The 24,022-nt window shown below is 36.9% G+C and overlaps 2 protein-coding genes across 6 annotated transcripts; one reads left to right on the top strand and one right to left on the bottom strand.

Annotated features, from left to right (window-relative positions):
* Nucleotides 1–714: 714 nt before the first annotated feature.
* LOC110467443 lies at nucleotides 715–6,121 on the bottom strand. Its single transcript, XM_021524614.1, has 2 exons — nucleotides 6,013–6,121; nucleotides 715–4,912 (listed from the first exon to the last, which is right to left on the bottom strand). The coding sequence occupies exon 2, from the start codon at nucleotides 4,871–4,873 to the stop codon at nucleotides 3,317–3,319; it is 1,557 nt and encodes a 518-aa protein (XP_021380289.1). The 5' UTR covers nucleotides 4,874–4,912; nucleotides 6,013–6,121; the 3' UTR covers nucleotides 715–3,316.
* Nucleotides 6,122–10,802: 4,681 nt separating this feature from the next.
* Nucleotides 10,803–23,132, top strand: LOC110467455 (HRAS-like suppressor 2). 5 transcript variants are annotated; one of them, XM_021524633.1, is made up of 7 exons: nucleotides 10,804–10,845; nucleotides 15,473–15,538; nucleotides 16,735–16,847; nucleotides 17,010–17,160; nucleotides 19,069–19,228; nucleotides 20,981–21,113; nucleotides 22,457–23,131. In XM_021524633.1, the coding sequence occupies exons 4-7, from the start codon at nucleotides 17,034–17,036 to the stop codon at nucleotides 22,577–22,579; spliced, it is 543 nt and encodes a 180-aa protein (XP_021380308.1). In that variant the 5' UTR covers nucleotides 10,804–10,845; nucleotides 15,473–15,538; nucleotides 16,735–16,847; nucleotides 17,010–17,033; the 3' UTR covers nucleotides 22,580–23,131. The 5 variants fall into 5 exon arrangements, with proteins under 5 accessions (XP_021380311.1, XP_021380308.1, XP_021380309.1 ...); XM_021524634.1 differs by having other exon boundaries at nucleotides 16,763–16,847; XM_021524636.1 differs by lacking the exon at nucleotides 16,735–16,847 and having other exon boundaries at nucleotides 10,803–10,845; nucleotides 17,020–17,160; nucleotides 22,457–23,132.
* Nucleotides 23,133–24,022: the final 890 nt, after the last annotated feature.

A 24,022-nucleotide genomic window follows, 5' to 3' on the forward strand; every position in this document is an offset into this window, starting at 1 on the left:
AAATGTACATGTTACAGCTTCAAGACAACATCTTCTGGAAACGAAGACTAATGTAAAGGTGATGATATTAAGCCTGTAGTTTGTTTGTGTGAAGAGCTGTACATATTGTAAAATTAACTTAAACCTCGTAATGTCATGTTATATGCCATTATGACAAATGATATTTGTATAAAAATTGCACAACTATATGCATAAATGCTAAAACTTTGTAATTCTTACATACTAAAATTAGAAGTGTTGGCAAAAACAGATTGATTCTTATAAAGAGTATTTTTATCAAGTATTTTTTAAGTCTTTAAACAAAATAGCAATTAAAAATTCATATCTCAAAATTCAAGATGGCCACCCATCAGCCATCTTGAATTCTATATGCACAACTAGGGACTATGTGGAACTCTTTATGTGAAATATAAGACAGATGCCTCTGGTATTTTGGAGAAATAGCACTAACAAGAACTGTTTAAGGACAAACGGAAGGATGACGGACCATGGATGTAGGGCAATTTGAAAAACACACAATGTGATGATGGTGGGCTATAAAAAAACGAATATATAAGTGGTTTCATAGTAGTTGGAAGTTTCTACAATACTGTACATACACCATCAATCACATGATATTGAAATATTGAAACAAAGGGATGTAAATATATATATTTTGAGATTTGAAACCCATAAAATTGTAAGATGGTAAAATGAAAACAAGTCATTACATTAGTTTCAAAGTAATTTAATACAGACAGGAGCACTGGTATTTCATTGTTTCAAAACATAACGATCATAACAATTAAATAAACCACTAGTTCACTGTTCACCAATAACAATGCTTAACAATGATGTTTAACTCATTCACCCCTGAAATTTCATAATGAACTATTCCAACCTTTGTATTGGAAGAGTTCAAATGTGTCTTCAGGGGTAAATGAGTTGAGCCATCTGGAACATATGCTTTGTTAATCAGGTTTCGCCTCTTACATTTGTCCTTGTAATACTAAACAAACAATATACACCTGTCTATTGAACTGTTGAAAAATCCCTCTGCAAATAGAAAGTAGATTTTCTGCTGTATTGCACATGTACAATGACTAGGCCTACTGCCACTATAATTGATTGACTAGGATCTGTATGTGGTCATCTAGTGTGTAATGACCACATACAGTTGGTTGGTTGGTTGACGGGTCTATCGCCTACATTACTCCACCCATACAAGTTTCGGAACACCAAACTCTGTCAGTGAGATGAAACCCGTATGGGTGGAGTCATGTAGGTGATAAACCCGTCAACCAACCAACCAACCAACCAACTGTATGTGGTTATTACACACTTGAGGGATGAGGTGACCATTATATTAGGACTAAGAAAACCCATAGCATTACTTCAGATCTAATACAAAATGTATGTAACGGTCCGCGTACATGTATTGTACAGTATGCAAGCTTAAGATCAACCACTTGCATAGCATCTTGTACATATATATAGTATACATGTATTTCCAAACAAGGCCAATGTATGCTGTGCACTTACAATCAATTTAGTATCATTTTGCATTAGCAATTTTTTCTTTAGGAACAAATTTATGTTGACTTCAGAGACATAAAGAATAACCAGCATTATTTTTGGGGTTATACGGTAGTTTTTTTCAGTGTCCATACTGTATAACCACAACAACAATGCTGGTTATCCCTTAGAATTGAATTTAAACAGTCAGACAATATTGTTTAATTCATGGTTAGTGAACGATATTTATTCGTTTCTGATAAAAACAAAATAATATTGCGCAGTAACTAATCGTCGAGCAACTTCAACCAATCAAAAATTAGAATTACAAGCACTGCGCCTAACATTTCAGTATAGGTTGTTATCACTTTTTGTGTTCTCTCATTTTTAAGGTTATAGGTGTAGTAAAGTCTTACACTGGAGGTTTAGCCAAAATTAAATGATTAAACTTTAGGTTAAAGAATTCCTTAACCAAAGGAAATGCGTTGGCATTACATTGCTTTAGCAGTTAAGTTCTGACCATTGGAATATAACATTTACCGAGATTTACCAGAAACATCTAAAACTGCTGTATTTTAAAGTCCAGTTATTTTGTCTGAAGGGTACTCATGTTGACCTGTGGTTCAATTCAGTTTCATATTTTCTTTCTGTACAAGAATGTTTAATGGTATCGACTTCAATAGAGCCATTTCAAGTCAAAGCTGCATTTGATGCAAAAGTAAAATTAATCGGGCCGCACAGAAAAAGACAAGAACAGAACTAAGAATGGACATTCCCATATGGGAATGTTGTTTCTAAAATTAAATAACTATTTGTATAAGATAATGTTAATTTGCTGAGACAGATCACAATGTGCCATTACTGAACGTGACAGCAATGTTAGGTTTTGATTCCGACCCCCCCCCCCCCCCCCCCCCCTCACTGAATTACAGAACAGACAGGCATTACAACACCCAAAACCTGTACACTTGTATTTGTTAACATTTTCTCAACAACACTTGAAGGATAATGACACAAGGTGGCTTTTAAGTGAACGGAAAATATATTAGCTATATAAAATATAGTTACATATATAGGGAAAATCCTGGAAGTTGAGAGCAGTGGGCCACTTTCAGCAATTTTTGGTCAAAATCAAAATTAAGAGGGGCTATTCTATGTACAATTAAAAGAAAATTGGAAAATGGAAAATGGAAGGGTCAATTTCATTTTTGAGGTATCAATGGCCCCCACCAGGATTATCCCTGCATATACATGTACATGTACTTGTATATAAAAACAGCTTTTTATCGCACAGTCACAAGTATTTACAAGTTTTTAGTTTGATCAAGTTTCCTATCTGATGCATGTGGATTAATCTTGAGCCCACTAGCTGCACCTGGGTCTCCAGATTTTATCCACAAGCTCTAGATGAGAACATTGCTCTTACATTAACATCAAATATAGCACCCTTAATGATCTGTACATATCACAGTAGTGTTTAATTTACACCCAATATTTTTCTCAAGTTACCAAATGACCAACTGACAATCTTCATTTACAGTAGACAAATGGTTGATAAAAAGGTGTATAACATGTATTTGTATAATTATTAAAACTCTTGGTGTTAATTAATATTATTGTTACAAAACATGATTCATAGAATATCACCCTGCTGCCTGCAAGATCCATACTAAACATTTCGTTTTCGATCCTTATTTGATTGAAATATTATCACCCTTGCACTTCAATTTTAAATAGGGTAACTAAATAGGGTAACTATATATATAAGAATGTTTGTCAATCATGATTTTGTGGTACATCTTAATTCATAGAATGCTCTTTATTAATAGTTTTGTTGGTGATTGAGCACAGCATTCAAAAACATGTTGGGATTCACACTCATTTGGCTGGAGATGTCCACCAGCTCCTGGATCCCACCTCCTCCTGAATCAGTCAAACGCTGCTGCATTGATGCAAAAAATGCCCCAGCATCTTGGTCTATTTGACCCAGATTATTGTAAGTTGCTTCGGTTTCATAAATACGAACTTTTCCTGATGACTCGTCCCCAACTAGAAGCCTATCTTGACAGTCAATGGCTATACAGTTTGGATTTCCTGCCAAGTCTGCATCATTTGGCAGGACAATACCTAGAAGCTTGGCTGAGGAGCTCAGCACAAGTATCATACCTGAAGCATCGTCGTAGACAAACACATTTCCCTTTGAGTCACAGGACATTGATTTTGGTTTAAACCCCCGATACCTTGAGTTTGAGAAACTACCTCCTCGATTCCTTGTTGGGAACCCTTGAGGCCGAGTGAAAGTCAGTGGAGCTACACCCTCCCTCAAGAAGTAAACATGTTGCCTTTTTTCATCAGCAATACAAATTTGTCCATGTTTAAGATTACTGGCAAGGGAGACAATCGTACCATATGCCACACCTCGTTGGTTACACTGAATGGAGTTGATAATAGTACCTTGACCGTTGTACAAAAGGATAATGCTTTCTTGTTGTACAGATCTCAAGTTAACTGCGGTCACAACTAGGCACCCTGTCGGCAGCGTGAGAATACACTGTGGGCTGAGGCTGTCTGTGGTACTCACATATTCCCTTATTTGGGAGTCTGTATAAGACAAGATCATCACAAAGTGATAGTTCTCTAAAACCATAAGAAGAGAACCATCTGTGTGTAATGCAATGTCCAACAGTTTCCCGTCCACAAATTTTCGATCAAGTTCCATGCCATGAGAATCATACTTTATAATGAACGGGCCGTTTCCTACAAGGATCCACATTTTGTTATCTTTTGTCACCACAATTTTTGTGACCTTGATCGGTTGTGCCGACTGTTGTTCACATTGAAATGTACTGACCATTCTTCCGCTTATGATACTCTGAGCCTTACCCTGAAGCTGCAGCATAAGGTTGTCCCTGATGCTACGATGAGAGCCATCCAACTCTAATCCATCACTGTACTCATCTTCTTGTGATGCAGTGCGTCGAAGACCTCTCATCTCATTCTCGGGGTGGCAGTGTTTCTGATAGCACTGGGCACACATCTGACCATCACAGTAAGAACATCTTCCAGATTTCTTTTGGAAGTCGGATAGAACAGTCTCACATACATTGCATGTAGACAATACTGATTCCCCTGATGATGTGGGAACAAAATAGTTTGGCATAAACTTTCCTACACCTTCTGGCGGTACTTGGTTTTGTTTCCTACATATGGGACAGACAAGCACATCTGACTTGTATCCAGAAGCTAGCAAATTCTCCAGACACTCCCGACACATTGTGTGACTGCACGGCAAAATCTTCGGGTTTTTGTAAGTGTCCATACAGATTGGGCATGCCTCTGGCTGTAGGTCAGGAAGGTTTCTGTACTCTCCCGCAGCCATGATCGGCTGCGACTAGGCTGCGACTAGGTGCCTTCTGACCTGAAATCAATAAATTAAGTTAAAATGTTTTGTAATGTGATAAGGTCAATAAGGAAAATTCAACAGGGAGGACCAGAATTTGATGTCAGGATACTCTACCAAATAAAAGTGTCAAAATAAGGACCTCTGTGACCAAATTCCACTGCAAAGCTTAAGCAGGCTCCATGGCCTATTGAGTATGTAAATGATTCGATTCATACTTCCATGGAATTGAAAAATACTCTCCAATCTGCGTTGAATTTTTGTGTGTGCCTTTTTCTATAATTGTACACCGATTTGACATTTAAATAAATTTGAAGAGGCCTTATGTCATTGACAGGGAATATATTTCTGTGATCAGGGCCTTTAGGCTTATTATAGATATTTCTAGTTTAAACAGATTTAAAATGAATGGAATTAGAAATCCATATCATGCTCTCAATACATCATTACTTAATTGCTTTGTAAATTTTCTTTTCCATTCAGCATTATACTTACTTTAGTAACGCATTAATTTTGAGTATAAATTAATAACTCTAAGACTTTCATTACTCTAAGTAAACTAAGAATAGAAGAAAAGTTCAAATCAGTTAATGAATTAGTTTATTCAAGCTTGATTACTGAGGATCCACTTGAGATGTAGCCCGAGTTTCCTCTGGCCCTGACACCAGATTTACAGATGTATAGAAGTCTCTGTCAAAATGTCTAAGTCTGGTGTCAGGGCAAGAGGAAACTCAGGCTAGGTTGAAAGACAAATCAGTTAGCCTAGCCTACTGTAAGCTTCGGCTGTCAATGTCAAAATTGAAAGCGTTTGGAAATTTTCATACAAATATAATGACACATTTTTAAACACCAGTGTTTTGATAAATTATACGGAATTGTACTGTAAATTAATTTATTTTTGCTCCTCTTAAGTAGACTCAAAAATACATTTCAAATACAGATGTACCACAGCTACTAGGTTCGTCTGTCAATACACACATTATTTTATTATTGTACAATTTTATTCCTGGCTTTCTTGCATATCCCGTGGGCCCATTTAATCTGTTTGATTCAGAACATTTGTAATAAAACGAACGGGTAACTTGACACGCATTGCAGTTTGTTGTAGGTATACAAACCTTATGAATTGTCTCTTTGTTTTGAACCTCAATCCATGTTTTACGTTGTTGTTTTCATTTTGAAAAGATTTGTTTCCGGGCAAAATGGACGCTGGGAATCCCCTAAACTCTAGATCTTTGCACAGAGTTGTCGTTCTTTTGTAAGGAACGACAACTTCGGGTAGCGATTGACAAACAAATAATATGTACATTATCCACGGGTTATATCTCCTGATCACTGTAATTTATTTGTGTACACTGATATCGATCGTTGTATTTCCATACATGTTTGCAAAAAAATAGACATCACTCGATTAGAAAAAAGAATCCGTTCTAGATCTTCTTGAATAGAAAGAAATCAGTAACAAAAAAGTATGTAACAATTTAATTATACTAGCGGAAAAAATAAACTGTGCATGCGGAGAATTGTTATAGAACATGTCTACCAACTGTATATACATGAAAACATACACACTATCCGTGTGTCATTGACAGTTTTTCCCGTGCAGTTTGCTCTCTATAGGCGTTGACCAGTTTGCACGTTTTTCTCGTCCAGCCATCCAATTCGACAATGAAAGTTTATTTTTCAACTGTCGGGTCACTCTGTTGAGACCAATGCACAGTAAAAACAGCATTATAACGTTTTAATTTGTGATTAATGCTATGCCGATGCTCAATGAAAATGACCGCCTCCGGATTATTGGTATGCTTCAAGCTGGTATGGGCCAAGCCGTTGTCTCTACACGTTTTCATGTCCATTGAAACACAATCCGGGATTTGTGGAGACGACATCAACAGTTTGGCCACGTCGGCGATCGACCTCGTTCGGGTCGTCCACGTGTGACGTCACGTCAACACGACAACCATATTCGGCTTGTTCATTTGAGAAATCGTTTCCAAACGGCAAGTTTGACTGCACGGACAATCCCTGGGTTGCTACCAATAAGCCCGAGAACTGTACGGAACCGATTGCGTGAACGAGCTATCCGTCCGCGACGTCCTGCAATCCGCCCAGTTCTTCTGCCACATCATCGTGTAGCACGTCTGGACTGGTGCAGAAGACCTCTGCGATTACTCGACGGGATCGGGCAGGCGTTTTGTTTACGGACGAGTCGCGAGTCCACCTGGATAGTAGTGACGGCCGTTCCAGATTGTATCGTGGAGAACGTTTCCGTGACGCGTGTGTGGTACATCGACGTTCTTTCGGCGGAGGCAGCGTTATGATTTGGGGCGGCATCACAGCCAACGGGAGAACGCCTCTGGTGGTTGGTAACGGGAATTTGAACACGCTACGTGACCGTGACGAGAGCCTCCGGACCCACTTCGTTCCACTCGTGCAAGGACAGCAACGTCACATTATGCTACAGCAGGACAACGCCAATCAAACAAAGCTCGTGTCGCTATGGACTTTCTGGCCCAGCAGAACGTTGACGTGTTGCCCTGGCCTGCTGTATCCCCCGATCTGTCGCCCATTGAACACGTCTGGGATGAAATGGAGCTCAGATTACGGGAATTACCTAATCAACCGGTGACGTTGGCTGATTTGCCTGCAGCGTTGGTACATATCTGGAATGCCATCCCACAAGCATTCTTGAACCGTCTGATAGGCTCCATGCGTCGACGTTGCGAAGCTTGCATTCAGGCAAACGGTGGACATACGAGGTATTAACTTTGTGAACTCAGCATTGACCCCTGCTGTGTTTACGTCACTCCTGAGCGGAACTTATTGATTCCATAACGTGGACAATGGAATGCAACTGTTAATAAATAACAAATAAATTGTCCCTGAATACCTTGTTGTTCTACGTCATACACATTTATTTTTATAACACATATTAGGCATGCACAGTTTCTTTTTTCCGTTAGTATATATTCAGTCAGGGTCAAAAAAAATCTTCTTTTAAATTATCACATCTGCACGAGGAAATTTTACATGATATAATGTCTCAATGCAATTAGAATGAAAATGAAAAGGACATCTAGAAAAATAAGTTACAGAACACCTGCAAGAAGCGTTTTCTGAACAAAATTCATCTTCTTTTTAACCATCCCTTTTCTCAACCATATTTGAAAAGCGAACTAGCCTCCTGTCTGGATGTCGCCGACCATGTTTAATTATCAATATTTTGTCACTTTATGGCTTTGCTATTTACGGCAATGTGAAGGCATGCACTTCTTCAGTATTTAGCCACTAATCATAGACGAAAAAATGAAAAAAAACAAAATTTGAGCAAAGAGAGATTTACATGGAACCCTTGATACAGTACAACGACGATACCCACCATGTAAATCCTGGTGAATTTAAAATAAATCCAACGTCCTCAATGTGAGAACAGGGGTAGTTATGAGATCATGATTGAGACCACAAAGCTTGCCCATAATCTACATCTACTACATCTACATAGTAATGACCACCTTCGTCTATTTGAAGATCATGTCACGTGATAGTGGGTGCTAGGCCAAGAGAAGACAAGATAAAAGATAATGAAAGCCTAAGGGAATATTTATAAGTATGGGAGTTAGAAGTGATTTTTGTTTAGGGACAGTTTAAAGCAGTCAGAAGAGGTAATGGAGGTTGTATCTGGAGGCAGGTTATTCCAGTCTACTATGGTACGTGGGAAAAAGGATTGTTGTCGTACCTGTGTTCTACATGAGAGTGTTTTATATGATGGTGCGTGTCTTGTGTGGCGGGATGGAGGCATGAGTTGGTCTTTTCCTATATTGACTTTATCATGTATAGTTTTATGTAGTGTTGTCAGTCGCATGACTCACCTTCTGTCTTCGAGTGATTGCCAGTTAAGGTGTTGAAGCATGTCACCAACACTGGAGGTGTTTCTAAATTTGTTGGTGACTAATATAATCTGGCTGCTCTACGCTGCACCATTTCTATTTTGCTTATGTCTGTTTTAGTATAAGGGTCCCAAAATGAGCAGGTATATTCTAGGGATGGTCTGACAAGTGTTTTATATGCCTGCTCCTTGACAGATGTAGAGTTTATCTTTAGATTTCGTCTGAGAAAGCCTAAGGTGGAGTTGGCTTTCCCACAGATGTTATAAAGTGTATATGACATTCCCACTTGAGATTTGATTGTATAGTGACATCTTAATATTTTGCTACGTCTACGTGTTGTAATTCCTTTCCGTGCAGCATGTATTTGTGATGCTGTGGGTGTTTGTTGTATGTGATGGAAAGGACGTTACATTTGTCAGGATGGAAGGACATTTCCCATGCTATCTCCGATAGAGCTAATTTGTCTAAATCTTGTTGTAATAGCTGGGCATCAAATGGTAATTTGATAGTAAGATAGACAATGGTGTCATCTGCAAATAGACGTACAGTGGAGGGAAGGCCAACAGGAATGTCGTTTATATAGATTAGAAAGAGGGATGGACCAATAACCGAGCCTTGAGGGACACCAGACTTGACATCGACAATGCTAGATGTCCCCCTTCAACGATGACAGTCTGCTTCCTATTATCCAGGAAGTTTTCTATCTCATTTACACCGTAATGACGAAGCTTATGACAAAGAAGCGAATGACTAACCTTGTCAAAACCTTTGGAAAAATCCATAATCAAGACGTCGGTTTGTTTTCCCTTGTCAATATTGCCGGGAGCTGACATCATCAACAAATTCAACTTGAACTGACTCTTCACCAACCTTTCTCTTGAAACCTTGTGTTACAAGTAAAACAATACTGTCCTGCAGCAGTCGATATCTATCACAAAAATCACGATATTGAGAGCAAGTCATCGAATGCCGAAATAACTACGACACTCCTCGGGTTCGTCGCACATTTGACACGTTGTTTGCCAAATCCCGTACTGACGATGGTGAAGAGTGTTTCCTGTTTACAAATGGTTCATGATATTGCATCCTCGACATCCAGGGGTTACGCTCATTTTCGCTCTCTGCACCCCTGGAATATGTCTGCCGAGTATATCGTATATGTTATGTTGTCTTTGTGTGTAAGTTTAAATAATTTGAGGTTCTTAAATACCGCTTTATCACAACCTAGTTCGCAGGTCGTCTCAAAGCGGTTCACAAATTATTATCCGTGGTTATAGGGCCTTTGCAACCAGCCAATATCTTCCTCAAATCCATGGGGAGCATACAGCCGGTGCTGCCATTTCGGCCCACATAGCTAGCATTCAACAATTCTAGTACTCAGCCCAACCACGTACTCATTTACAGCTGACTAGACTGGAACAAGTGGAGAATCTTGCTCAAAGATACAACACAGTGCCGTGACTCGAACCCGCAACCCTTCGGCCACAAGCCCGGCGTACGCGTCCTACCACTAAACTAACATGCCTTCTAAAAAGCTATGTGAAATTAAGATGGACAGGAAATTGGATGAATGTGAAGTTTTAAGTATACTTTACATACCGTATTATGGAATTTGCACAAGATTCTTACCAAGTGAGATATTTTTCAGTACTGAAACGTGTGGAATGAATCAATGATAATGTTTTCTGCGGCCGATAACAAATGATTACAGTCAGAGAGAATTCAATTTGCTGTAAAGGACCGGAAAAGATGTTATGGCCCAATGAACTTAAATCTACTTAGAAATCGCAGAAATCTGTTTCGAGAACATGAACTCTTTGGGTATAATAATTGAGGGAATATACGTTGCTCTCTGGATCAGGCCCAATTTATTTATCACAAACAAGTGAAATATATCGAACTGTTATCGGAAAGACTTACTTATAGAAGACAATAACAACATATGTATAATGTATGATAATTTATTCAAATATTTGAGAACAAAAGTGGACCTAAAATTATTTGCAACTCTGGCGTGAGGATCATTTAGTCTGCGCTTGACAGGCAGGTGGACGGACATCTCAGGTATGTGCTCTGATATTTTTTTTATATATATTTTGAGCATTCTACGGACATTTACTTTATGGAAACTGGATACTTAACAGACTCAGTGGTTCTGAATGTACTGGAAAAGATAATTATGTGATGTGATGGACAGAAAACGCAAAGGAAGCAAAAGTGCCACTACAGGTATCTCTCCCCACCCGACAAAGTATACGCTCGGCAAATGGCTGCCCCGACCCCCACCCCGATACTGTCGTCAGTAATTTCGGACGTCCATGGCACGCTGTATGGTCGGTATGACCATCACAACATTATAGAGAATGGGATTGGTTATTGTAATGGCTATAGTGGTCAGTATTCAACGATGTCGGCACCCGGTAGCATACCGAGACCTGTTACATGCCTAGCACGTGCCGAGTGTCGCCTAGCCTGTATAGTACACACCCGTACACCGAGGTAGCCCTACATTAGACGGACAGCTCTCATATACTGCTGCCACCGCTATTGCCGCCGCCGCCGCCGCCTCCTCCTCCTCCTCCTTCTTGCTCACATCCTCCACAAGTAATGCATATAATGGCCGATCAGGGGCGTAGCGTCCATAGCAAAAAACCCGGGCTTACACATAAAAAAATACGTCTGTGCCATTTGTCAAAAAAGTAGTCACTGAAACAAAACAAAAGATGACACCATGTTATCAAGATAATATCTTAATTGACCATTGTATTAATAATTTACTAAATACTTATAATACTACATCATACTTTCCGGAATTCTTATTTATCACATACCTTCCGTATTTGGTAGAGATCGATACAAAGATTTTATAAACTTTGATATTTTTTGCAAATACCGGGAACTGTACAGTTCGCCATGACAAGGAGATTTCCATACAAAGTAGTTCCGGCTAGTAGGTAAATACAACATTCCGTATTGCACATGTGCAATACAGAACGTTGTATTTCATGGTCTGAAAATTGCTTGTATTACTATACCAAGATTCAACAGGTATGTGATAAAATCCGGTATTTACAATCTCATCAGTAGTAATAGTAGTAATTATTACTACTGACGAGGTTGTTCATGCTATACAACATTTGAATATATAGTTAATGAGTACATAAAGAGTACGGTTGACACCATGTTACATTTATATGTTGATATGTTTATATAATATTGGACACTGGTATAATACCGGAAAGTTGGAGTACAGGAATAATAAATCCAATCTATAAGAACAAAGGTGATCGCAACAAGTTGGATAATTACAGGGCTATTACGTTGGTCTCGTGCTTTGGAAAAGTTTTTACGTCGATTTTAAATGCCNTTAAATGCAAGATTATACAAACTATCTGATGAAATTGAACTCATAAAGTAATGCACAAGAAGGTTTCAGAAAAGGTCACTCTACAATAGACAATATTTTTATTTTACACGTTTTGACAACGTTATATTTATCCTCCGGTAGAAAACTATACTGTGCATTCGTTGACTTTAGAAAAGCCTTCGATTCGATTTGGCGAATAGGCTTGTGGCAAAAACTACTCAAATGTAACATAGCTGGTAAAATATTTATAGTTTTAATTAACAGGTATTCTGATACGAAATCTTGTGTGAGAAATGGGAATGAATTGTCAGAAATGTTCACTTCTAATGTCGGACGAAAACAAGGGGAAAATTGCTCGCCTTAATTTTCTATTTGCATTATTTTTAAATGATTTAGAAGACTATTTATTAGAAAAAAATGTCTGTTGTTTACTAAAGATTGATGAACTTTGTCATGGTCATATTGGTATGTACGTAAAACTTTTTGTTATTTTATATGCTGACGATACAGTGCTAATGTCGGAGACAGCAGATGGTCTAAACAATCAATGCTAAATACATTTCAGGATTATTGTGAGAATTGGAAACTAATGGTAAACACACAGAAGACAAAAGTTGTTATCTTTTCTAAACGACAGAATACTAACAGAAATCGATTTTTATTATATGATAATGAGCTAGACATTCAAGATTCTCTTCCATACTTAGGTGTTCTATTGTACTATGATAGGGGTTTGTAGTGGCAAAAAAGCAATTAGCTGAACAGGCCCAAAAAAGCGCTATATGCCGTATGTTTGACTCGCTAGTTGCTCCTATTTTGCTTTACTCATCAGAAATATGGGGCTATGAGGATGTTAGTATACTTGAAAAAATACACCTCTTATTCTGTAAACGAATTCTTGGTCAAAGTAGAAATACTTGTAATTTTATGNCCCCCCATTGAAGTTGATGTGAAATTAAGAATGATTAAATTTTGGTAAACACTTACCTCAAGTGAAAATAAGTTGTCTAGTCGTATGTACAAATTGATGTACTCATTACATGAAATTGGACAAATCGAGTTTAAATGGTTGTGAACTATGTTAAACATATCCTGGAAAGCGTAGGCCTAAGCTATGTTTGGATCCATCAAAAGACCTGTCTGCCCGATATTGCTTATTTAAAAGCTGCAATTATCCATAAATTACACGATCAGTTTATTCAATCTTGGTTTAATAAAATTGATACCTCATCCAGAGGACGATTGTACTCTACATTTAAACATCGCTTTGGTTTAGAAGACTATTTGATACGATTAAACGCATAAGATAGGCAAATATTAAGCTTCCAGTAGAAACAGAAGGATGTGGGTGGGAAATCATAAACAGGACAGAATATGCCCGCTCTGTAATATTGGTATTGGGGACGAGTTTCATTACTTATATATTTGTAATAACGATACTTTAGTCAAAATAAGGGGAAAACATATCCCGGCCTATTTTTATACAAGTCCAAACCAACATAAAATGAAAGGAATGTTCACAATTTTTAATATGAAATTGTTAAAAAGTATAAGCTTATTTTTTTCAAAAATTAACAAAAGTACTTTAGTGTCTCTATTCTAAAAAAATTGTCTTCCGTTTGCTAGTGACATTTTATATACGTTGAACACTGAATCAATTGTATGTAACTAGACGTATTTATGTAATTATGTACTATGCTATGATATAGAACTTTTGCCTGTCATGCACTCAACTATGTTATATATACATGACCTCTTGTTACACACATTTATGTGTGTCTGAGTGAAATAAACATCTTAAATCTTGAAATAAGTAGACGCTAATTGATGATCAATGTTATGGAAATGATCCAATCCATGGTTCAGTTGTGAGCGTGTTTCCTTACAGAGATTCACGCCTCTCGTTAATACAGTATCGTCACTCTCTTAAATTGGTGGTAAGAAGTATATTTGTTGTAAAGAAACCTTTCGGATAGCATACGTGTCATCTCATGGATCAGCGGCTCGCCGGTGGCCTCAATGTGATACCGTTGTACTACCGAATACCACCGAAGTAGTACTGATGCACTACCGTTCAGATTAGCGATGTGATTCCGTATTATAGCCCGAGTTTCCTCTGGCCCTGACACCAAACTTAGGTACACCAGACATCTATCTGTCAAACTGTCTTAAGTCTGGTGTCAGGGCCAGAGGAAACTCGGGCTAACCGTATCACTACCGTATACTGAGGTGACAGAAAAACTTACATCGGTAGGACGACGGTCAATTGTCAAGTGCTTTATTCTCGCCGGAGCTTTGCCGATTTTCTCGCCGTTAATTTTTTGCTCCAGTTTAGTCCAGGCGAGGTACACCGGTAGTGTGTGACAGGCCCTTTATATACATAATTAAAACGGGAAATAACAAACATGCTATTTGCTGTCGGTTTTATCACATATCTTCTTGGAATCGGACAAAACAGAAACTTTTTAAAGTTTTGAATCTCTATTGACATTCCACATAACATCTATCAAGTTTTCATCGGTGAAATTTCCTGTGCGCTGTTTTCATCTTAATGATAGCTGTTATGTGTTTGAAGCCTTAGCCATCGTTTGCCGTACAAAGTTAATCTCTTGGTATTTAAAATCGATATAGTGATATTATTAGTTAAACGGATTTTTGGCAGGGTATACGGGATGGTATGACCCGAAAGGGGTTCGTATTTCCTGAGGCCGATAGGCCGAAAGAAATACGAAATCTTGTAGGGTCATACCATCCCGTATACCCCGCAAAAAATCCGTGTAACGAATTTATTACCCTTTTGAGTCTTTTATATTGGTTTTGTACAGTTCCCCGTCATCTTTTCTGTTGTCAAGATAAAAATGGCACGGTACCTCATTTAGTTTCGTTAGCATGTTTGCCGCTCGTCTGTTCGACTTTTGTGTGTTTTGTGGCACATAGTTAGCCCTTTTGGCGAGTATTTCCTCATTAGTATGCGAAGCGAAACGTTTTGCCATTTTGTAAACAGCGAAGCAGATGACGAATGCGAGTTGTCTCCCGTAGCCCCGCCGCAAGATACAAAGACACGTGACCCGTATACCCCTTGTAAAATCACGTGATTCCACCGTATTACTGCTGAGAATCACGTGACATGACCGTATACCCCCTGATATTTTCGTATACCCCTGAGATTTACGAATGCGGTTTGGTACACGGTAGTTTTTAACCAATCAGATTCCTAGATTTTTCTCAAAGGGGTAATAATATAATTTATTGTGTTTGTCTTCTATTTTATGACTTTACATGAGACTTATAACTGAATATTTTATTGTTTCATGTCACATTTAGCGGACCAGAAACACCACATTAGAATGAAGATACAGTAATTGATGCAGTTTATGACGTCACCAACATGTAAGTATTTTCAGTTTCATTTTAAGATTCTTTGAAACTGTTGATGTATATTAAATCTCGGTATTGTATACCAAGTAGCGATAATGTAGCAGTACTTTGGACGGCCGATAAGATAAAACACCTTCCCGCTGGCCATAATGAAGCAGTGCTTCAGGTTAGGATATACACTTGACATTACAGTTTAAATACAGATGCAGAATGTGAACGCATTGACCTACATTATCTTAAAAGCTATCTCTATAGAGTTAATAAAGTCGAGACAAAGTCTCATGTAACATTGCAGTCGCACGTTCACATGTGTGTTGGTGTGTGTGTGTGTGTGTGTGTGTGTGTGTGTGTGTGTGCATTGCGTTCATCTGTTTTCCGTCGTCAAAATGGTAAATTAGATGATTCTCGACGCTGGTAGTCTAAAGAGCGGGGCTAAAAGAGACCCAAATAGTCCTATTTTTCAGATGGAAATTATTCAAACTTGGTCGACATAATAACTATGGGGTGACGGTTCGACACTGAAAATATTTAGGATCAATTCATTTATGCTCATATAGATACCAAATAGAGTATATACCACCAAATTATTCTCACATAGAATTGAGGGTTGTGGGTAAAATGAAAATAATAGTGTCACGTGACAAATGTTTGCACGCGCAAGTAAAAATGGATATTTAAAAAATGCGTTGTCTTATATGCTTTCAAATAGCCGCCAAAGTACATGCACAAACTTTGATCAGTTATATCATTATATTATGTTGTTTTGCATTACATTTGCCAGTAATTACACATTATATCAGTCTGATGATGCCCACATCAAAGACCAAGATGTGTCGTATACAGCAACTCAGTGCTTCTCAGCACAATACATCTCCAGCACACACGCAGGCACCCACACATAGGGAGATATTAGCCAGGTGGCATAGGACTAGTAGTTAGCGCCTGAGAAGGCAGCTCCTGCGAATTCCTTAAAAATTGTACTGATTAATGTATATGCCAATTGAATTAATTATATATCTATGTACTGTAAAGCGCTTTAGAGTGGCGTTTGTTAGCTAGATAGGGCGCTATATCAAATGCTGTATATTTCTATAAACAATATATGTGTCAAGCATTTCAGTCCTATTGCGTCATGTGACATCAACTGTCAGTGATTTACAGTTAAACTAGGGTACATTATCATGTCTGTATGTCTTCTGACTTCACAGGTTATCTCTGCTTGTTATATCTGACTAGTGTTTGAGTAGTGCAGTACTGGCAGCGGGTGGACCTGGTCCAGAAGTTTGTGTGTATATCTGGAAAAGAAGTATTTGGTTTACAGGTAATTTTTGTAAAAAAAAAAAAATTGTAACTAAAACAAAATGTAACTTTGATAAAAAAACAATATTCAATTTTTCATTATTTGAATCATATTGCTGTCCGTGATAAATGATTTTGGTTATGATGTATAAGGTAATTCATTCTTTTGACCGCTTTCTTTCAGCCAGTGACAGCCCCTTAACAACACATGGCTCTTTCATTCTCTCATCTTGAAACGTCTGCGCACAATGCCCATGTTCTCCGGGAGCTAAATGTCGGAGATATGGTGGAATTTCCGCGAAATGAGTTGTATTCTCATTGGGGAGTCTACTTAGGTAAACTATAGTCGTGCTATACTTGAAAGTAATATCCCCCTTTTGTTTATATTCCAATATTATGATTAGGAACATTTTAAGCATAGATTCGTATTTTTGATCTCTATAATGGGTTTTTACATGGACTTACTAGAGATTTAAAGCGTGAAGTTTTACTTTCGATTTCAAATTAATGCATATTATAATGTTTGATTTAAAATGAAAAAAAATGAATAAAGGGAAAAATAAGCTACGTACACGCACATAGTAAATCATTTATAATATTTAATTGAGAGGTTTTTCAATAGTTAAACAAGAAAGTTGAACATAGCACTAAGTCACTATGTGTACGAGTTGGAAATCATTTTCGGTGCTGGGAAATTTTCAGTGCCCAAATATATAAGAACGTATATAGTAAATGATCGAAATTGTAATACTACATGTACACAATTAATATGACTTCATAAAGACAATATGTTAAAACGAAGTCATCGTGTTACACCAAATATACAACCATGTTATCATCTAGGTCATAACTAAGATAGGTCACCTGATTAGCCGGAAATACAAAAAAACGAAACTGAAAATTCAAATACGTTTAGTCATTAATAAATTAGGATTTACATTTAGCAAAACACGAACTAAAGATCATTGAATCACTGAACATAATGACGAGAAAAGTAAAACGGGAAAAAGTGATTTGGTTAAATTCTAGTATCTTAGTTTTAACAAGCAAACCATGAATGTCGCAAAAGAAAATACTGCAAATCATTTGCATAATTTGATGTTACTGATTTTAGAAAATAGGTTCGTTGATGTCAACACTAGAATCATTACCAATAACGTACATGTATTTGAGCAATACACTGCGTTCTGTTCCGTGTTATAGGACCATAATACGGAACAGAATGCTGTTTGATGGTTATTTTTACATTTTTCAATTTCATTTCTATGTTCTCAAAAAACACTTTCAAATTCGAATTTCGCGGTGGTTGTTCAAGAGGTAGAACCGGCCCTAGAATTGCTCACGGAATGTTGTCTCGTGATCTTTCCCGTAAAAAAGGTTCTTGGAAATAAACGCAAAAATATCGATACTATTTTCCATAATTCAATCAATCAATATTTTCAATTCACATTTTATAATAGTCTTACATGAAATGGTGAATATCAATGAACCGTAGTGGGTTTTTGTGCCTATCTGCTTGCTAGTGCAGAGGGGAATAGAGATCCGGTAGTGAGTCGGACCCGTTGAGATATCACTTCGCACGTGTTATGATCTTATAACACGGAACTTGCCTTGGTAGTGTTGTAAATATATGCTATTCAGCATCAATTTGTTCCGATAATAATGGTCATCATGACTTGATCAAAGTATCCAATTATTATATATCTGTCTCTTTGGTTTGCAGTTGTATTTCTTCTGTAGTTGCAAATATATATGTCTGAGAAAATTAAAGGTCTACTATGCCATATTTGGCAAGCACGCGCCATATCGGTTAAAAGCATGTAAAATATCACGCCTACAACCCATTTGTGTTACTTCTAGTAATTCTGAGTTTACATTGTGATAAGTATTTTCAATATGAAGTATATATTATGACAATTAATTTATAATATGACCATTTCCATACATTCCATTTTACCTCATATTAGTCCTCGGCCCATATCAGCACTCAGGCACCTGGCTCCTAGGGCTGATGCAGAGGTTGTTTTGTTAATATGGCGTAATATATGGAAATAGTCATGTGGTAACCTAACCATAATATCAGCGAGATATTTACACTTTCTTTCACATAATAGAAACAATACACTATCGCCTTATGTGAACCCCTTTCTCACATAAAGACATAATACAATCCACAAAGCGACGTTTGATTTGAAAATTGATTTTTCGATTCGGTATCAACATACCGTCCCTATACATTTCAGGTGATGGACAAATTGTTCACATTACGGGAACCGGCGTCGGAGGGTTATTCCAAGTTTCCAGTATTGGATTTGGTGAACAGGCTTTTGTGAAGATTGAGCATTTCAGGAATGTTGCTGATGGTTGTAAGGCGAAAATCAACAACACTCAAGACCATAATAAGTAATTATAATATATTTGTACATATATTGAATTTGGCTATCCTATGGATTTGAAGTTTAGACCCATAGAAGGCGGCCCTAATAGTGCAACTCAACGTTTAAGTCATCTTGTATACCTCATTCTTAAACCTTTATGCACAAGTGTAAACAGTGAGTATATCAAAGACGATTTTGATTTTCTGGGCCGTTTATCTAAACAGGTCACACATAATTCTAAACTTGTTTCCTTTGATGTTGTTAGTTTATACACTAATATACGTGCACCACATACTCTTGGTATGGAAACTGTCAAATATTGATTACAAAAAAAAACGAGAAAAAGTTTATTCTCGCTTTAGTAGTGAATTTATACTTCAAGCTCTAGACATTGTCCTCAATCGTAATACTTTTTATTTTGACCAAGGATATGTTCAACAGATTAAGGGTACAGCGATGGGTACTAAAGTTGCCCCTACATATGCAACCTTAGTTTTAGGATACTTCGAGGAAACACTTTATTCTCAGATTGAAACAAAGTTTGGGGGAAAAGTTTACTGAATTTATTTTGACGATTGTTTGTTATATGGCCTCCTGATAAGGATTTAAATGAATTTCATAACCTGTTGAATATCTTGCATCCTTCAATTTGTTATACGATGGGGTGTAGTGAGACGTCTTTAACGTTCTTAAATGTTTTAGTTCAACTAGGTTTAAATCGGATTACAATTGATCTGTATTTAAGGCTACATATGCACATACTTATCTAAATATTTACTCTAACCACAGTACACACTAAGGTTAATATTCCTTTTAATCTTGCTTCAAGCATTATCACTACATGTATATCGTCAGTGAGCAACGAGTTCAAATTGCTAGACTTCGTCAACTAAAGCAATGCCTTAAAGCTCAATGTTATCCTACTGAGATAATAGAACATGGTATAGAGAAAGTTATTGAAAGGGGACTCTTTACAGCTCGTTCACAAAAACAAAAAGATGATTCAAAGTTAGTTCCTTTTGTTTCTACTTTCAATCCACGGGATTTCAATATGTTTCCTGTGATAAAAAAAAACAAATGTGAAGAGTTGAAGCAAAGTAGCAGGCGTATTAGAAACATTTTTAATAAACATGCTATTTTACATAGCAGACGCCAACCTATGAACGTGAAACGCATTTTGACATGCTCTAAGTTTGATAATTCTTGTGTAACACCAGAAGTGTCCCAAGTGTAAGAACCAAGATGATTATCGAATGTAAAACTTGTATTTTCCAGAATGGTTTGAAATTTACTGTGAAGGTTATTATGAATTGTAAATCAAAAAACGTAATTTATGCAATAGTTTGTTCTAAATGTGGTGATTTCTACATGATTCAAACCGGCAATGAACTCCGAACTTTTCGTTTGATTTGTTTGTGTTTTACGTCTTATTAACAGCTGTGGTCATTTAAAGACGTGCCAGGAACTCGGAACACTGTACTTTACTTTACGAAATCTATATGTTAACAAACATTCATGATTGTGCCGGAGATAAATTTAATGTATTAACTTTATATCAATTATTTTCATCCGACACTATTCTAAGAGAAAAGAAAAAAGACCAATTAATCAAAATTTGTAAATGTGCATAAGGTTAATAGTTGTTCAGTTCGTTTACTATCGATAGCATTGTAAATTTGATTTACATTTTAACCAGGTATATAACGAGAATACACGATATGAATGTTAGGCTTTTAGTTTACAGGTACAATGCTATAACGTTATGTTTTATCTGCAGACGTCCTAGACCTTCTTCTGAAATTGTGAAGGAAGCAAATGCTATGGTCGGGAAGGCAGATTTCAATGTGTTATGGAACAACTGTGAACACTTTGCTTCCTATCTGAGATACGGCGAGGGATCCTCTAACCAGGTGAAGTGTAGCTGAACACATGCTGACAAATTTTTTTCCGAGATTTTACAATCTTCTGCATATATAGTTAAAAATGTCTATTGTGAATTATTATTTAAAAGTGCATTATTGTCCTTCTTTCAACGTTGAACAAAATCTAGTGTAATCATCGTGATCTAGTTTTAAGATGTTTTCAATGTTCAATATGACTTTAGACTTATTTACTGAATGAAGCATTGACATGCTTTCAGTTTGCATTCATGGGCAATATAAATGCAGTTGAATACTTTGATTTAGCCGTTTCTGAACGGACTTCCAGGAAGGCGCAGCGGTATCCAACGTAACAATTATGACGTTATAAGAATGGTTTCGCCAATAATGAAATTTATTCATGGCCATGACATTCATACCCGATATAAATGCAATAAGAATTCGGTAAGGTTATATAATGGCAATGTCATACAATGGTAAATATTGTGTCTTGTATCGGTGGGGAGCTTCATACATCTTAGGAATCGTTCGGAATAAGAGGATTGCTTATCCGAGATGATCTCTCAAATAGATTCAATTGCATTTTATAACTAACTGCTGAATAGGCAAACATATTGCACATCGCCTGAATTATTAGAGTGAAATAGGAAAAGAAAACATTCGATCCTTTTTTTGACGGCTGACTTTTGACTTTAGAATAGTTTCGTTACTATTAAGACGGCTGACGTTAAATTATACAATTCCACGCTTTATTCAAATGCAGAAATCGACTTGATACTAATTTGCTGGGTAATTTGTTTTAAAGATGTAAGTGTTTTGACCTCAACACCATTCGATGTTTTGCTTGAAAAAATAAAACAGCTGTTTGGGGATGTTCGCTAATATTTGTTTTCAACTATAGTTTTTGATTTGAATTAAGACATTATGATTGATGCTATAAGCCTACCATTCAGGAGTTAACGGTTCCAGCCCCTTTCTTCGTAATGATTCATATTATCCTTGATTTGTTCTGATGTCTGTCTTGATTTTGACATATTTTCATTTCGATTTTTTACTACGGCTATGAGTTTGTGAAACGTCGTCCTTGTATATATGTTATTTTCACCAATAGAACTAGAAAGAAGGTTCATGGTAGCAGACACCAAAAATAAGATATTTTTTTGTATATATTTCTGTTTTTTTCTCTCTCAAATGTTCTGTTTCTGTGCGACATGTTACAATGAGTTCTTTTATTGATATCGACATGTTAGAATAATTTATTTACACACATTGGTGCAATGCTATATTATGTACTTGCATATAACACTGTAGCATAATACGTACTTCTATGTTGACGCTGTGGTTAATATCGTTAGATTATGTTTTACTTTCAGGGAACTATCGCAGCAGTGGTGATAGGAGGCGCTGCTTTAGCTGTAGGTGGTTTCCTAGGCGGAGTAATGGCGGGCGCTTTGTTTCTCAGCATGAAGAGGAACAGAGACAAACAACATAAATGAAATATTTATGATTATAAATATGTTTGAAGATTGTTTTGTAAGACTTGTGACTTTCAAACTTTTGCTTATTTGTACAAGTCAGTAATTACTTTTTAAATTTCGTGGTACAGACGTGAAACACAAGCTAGAAACACAGTGAACGCCAAACATGCTACCACAATTATTAAACGTATTGAATCCGAAAGTGGAATTTCTCTTTATTTAACTTCCCGTACATTTACATGGATTTATTGGGAAATTATTTTTCTAACTCCGTAACAACCCCCTTCCTCATGGTTTTGGCCACTCTAAAAGAGACCTCTGATTTTACATAATAATAATTATATACTACATTTGATATAGCGACCTATTTAGCTAGAATTAGCCACGCTTAAGCGATTTACAGTACAAAGATATTCAATTAATACAACTGGCATATATATTAATAAATACAATTTTGAGGAATTCGCAGGAGCTGCCTTATCATTCGCTTACTAATAGTTATATGCCACTTGGCTAATATCTCCCTATGTGTGTATGCTTGCGTGTGTGCTTGAGATGAATTGTGTTCTGTTTGTAGTGGAACCGTGCTCCAACGGTATCATTTATAGTGCCACCTCACTTGAATGCTAGCACAGATACCGCAATATCCACCCCAGGCCATTTTATATTCAACCTAGGTTGTTGGAGTTGTATTTATTAAAAATAAAAAAATAAAAAAATAGGTACACAGGAAAATCACCTGTACAGAAGAAAAAACACATGTAAATGATGTGTTCGAAAATGATACTTATATAATACAATGACAATCTTATACCGTGAAAATACCTTGTTTTTGATGTCATGATAATTAAATACATTGAAATGGCCCCTTAACACAATAAAACTACCACAGAATATATTGCAATGTAAACAACAAACAAAGAAATGTACGCAACATGTATTTAAAACATCACAAGAGACGATAAAACAAGAAACCGCCAATGGCGTTATGGCCGGATTGCTACAGTACATTTTCATGTAAAGCATCTGATGTGATAAACATCCTTTTAGATACATAATCCATGCAAGTTTAGTTGATGTAGGATAAGTATTTACTTGGTAAGTGACCTATACCAATCTTCTATATCATAGTGTAGATGGGGCCCGACGTCAACCAAACTTTTAAACGTGGTCAGTCAAGCGAAAAATATAGGTCAGAGGCAGCATCCGAAGCATCTCATGTGATTAGCATCCTAAGATACATAAGCCTTGCAAGTTAAGTTGATGTAGGACGAGTAGTTACATGGTAAGTGATCTAAACCAATCTTCTTAATCATAATGCAGATTGGCCCGACCCCAACCAATCTTTTTAACCTGGTCAGTCAAGTAGAAAATGCAGATCAGAAGCAGCATCGGAAGCACCGCATGTGATTAGCATCGTTAGATACATAAGCCATGTAAGTTTAGTTGATGTGGGATAAT

Source organism: Mizuhopecten yessoensis, unplaced genomic scaffold (assembly GCF_002113885.1).
Source record: "Mizuhopecten yessoensis strain PY_sf001 unplaced genomic scaffold, ASM211388v2 scaffold11173, whole genome shotgun sequence".
Lineage (NCBI taxonomy): Eukaryota > Metazoa > Mollusca > Bivalvia > Pectinida > Pectinidae > Mizuhopecten > Mizuhopecten yessoensis.

What these genes read in the sequence shown, in the direction of transcription:
- LOC110467443 (XM_021524614.1), bottom strand. Translation starts at nt 4,873, where the DNA reads ATGGCTGCGGGAGAGTACAGAAACCTTCCTGACCTACAGCCAGAGGCA.
- LOC110467455 (XM_021524636.1), top strand. Translation starts at nt 17,034, where the DNA reads ATGGCTCTTTCATTCTCTCATCTTGAAACGTCTGCGCACAATGCCCAT. An exon ending in AACACTCAAGACCATAATAA is followed by an intron (nt 19,229 to 20,980) that starts GTAATTATAATA and finishes TTTTATCTGCAG; the next exon opens with ACGTCCTAGACCTTCTTCTG. An exon ending in GCGAGGGATCCTCTAACCAG is followed by an intron (nt 21,114 to 22,456) that starts GTGAAGTGTAGC and finishes TTTTACTTTCAG; the next exon opens with GGAACTATCGCAGCAGTGGT.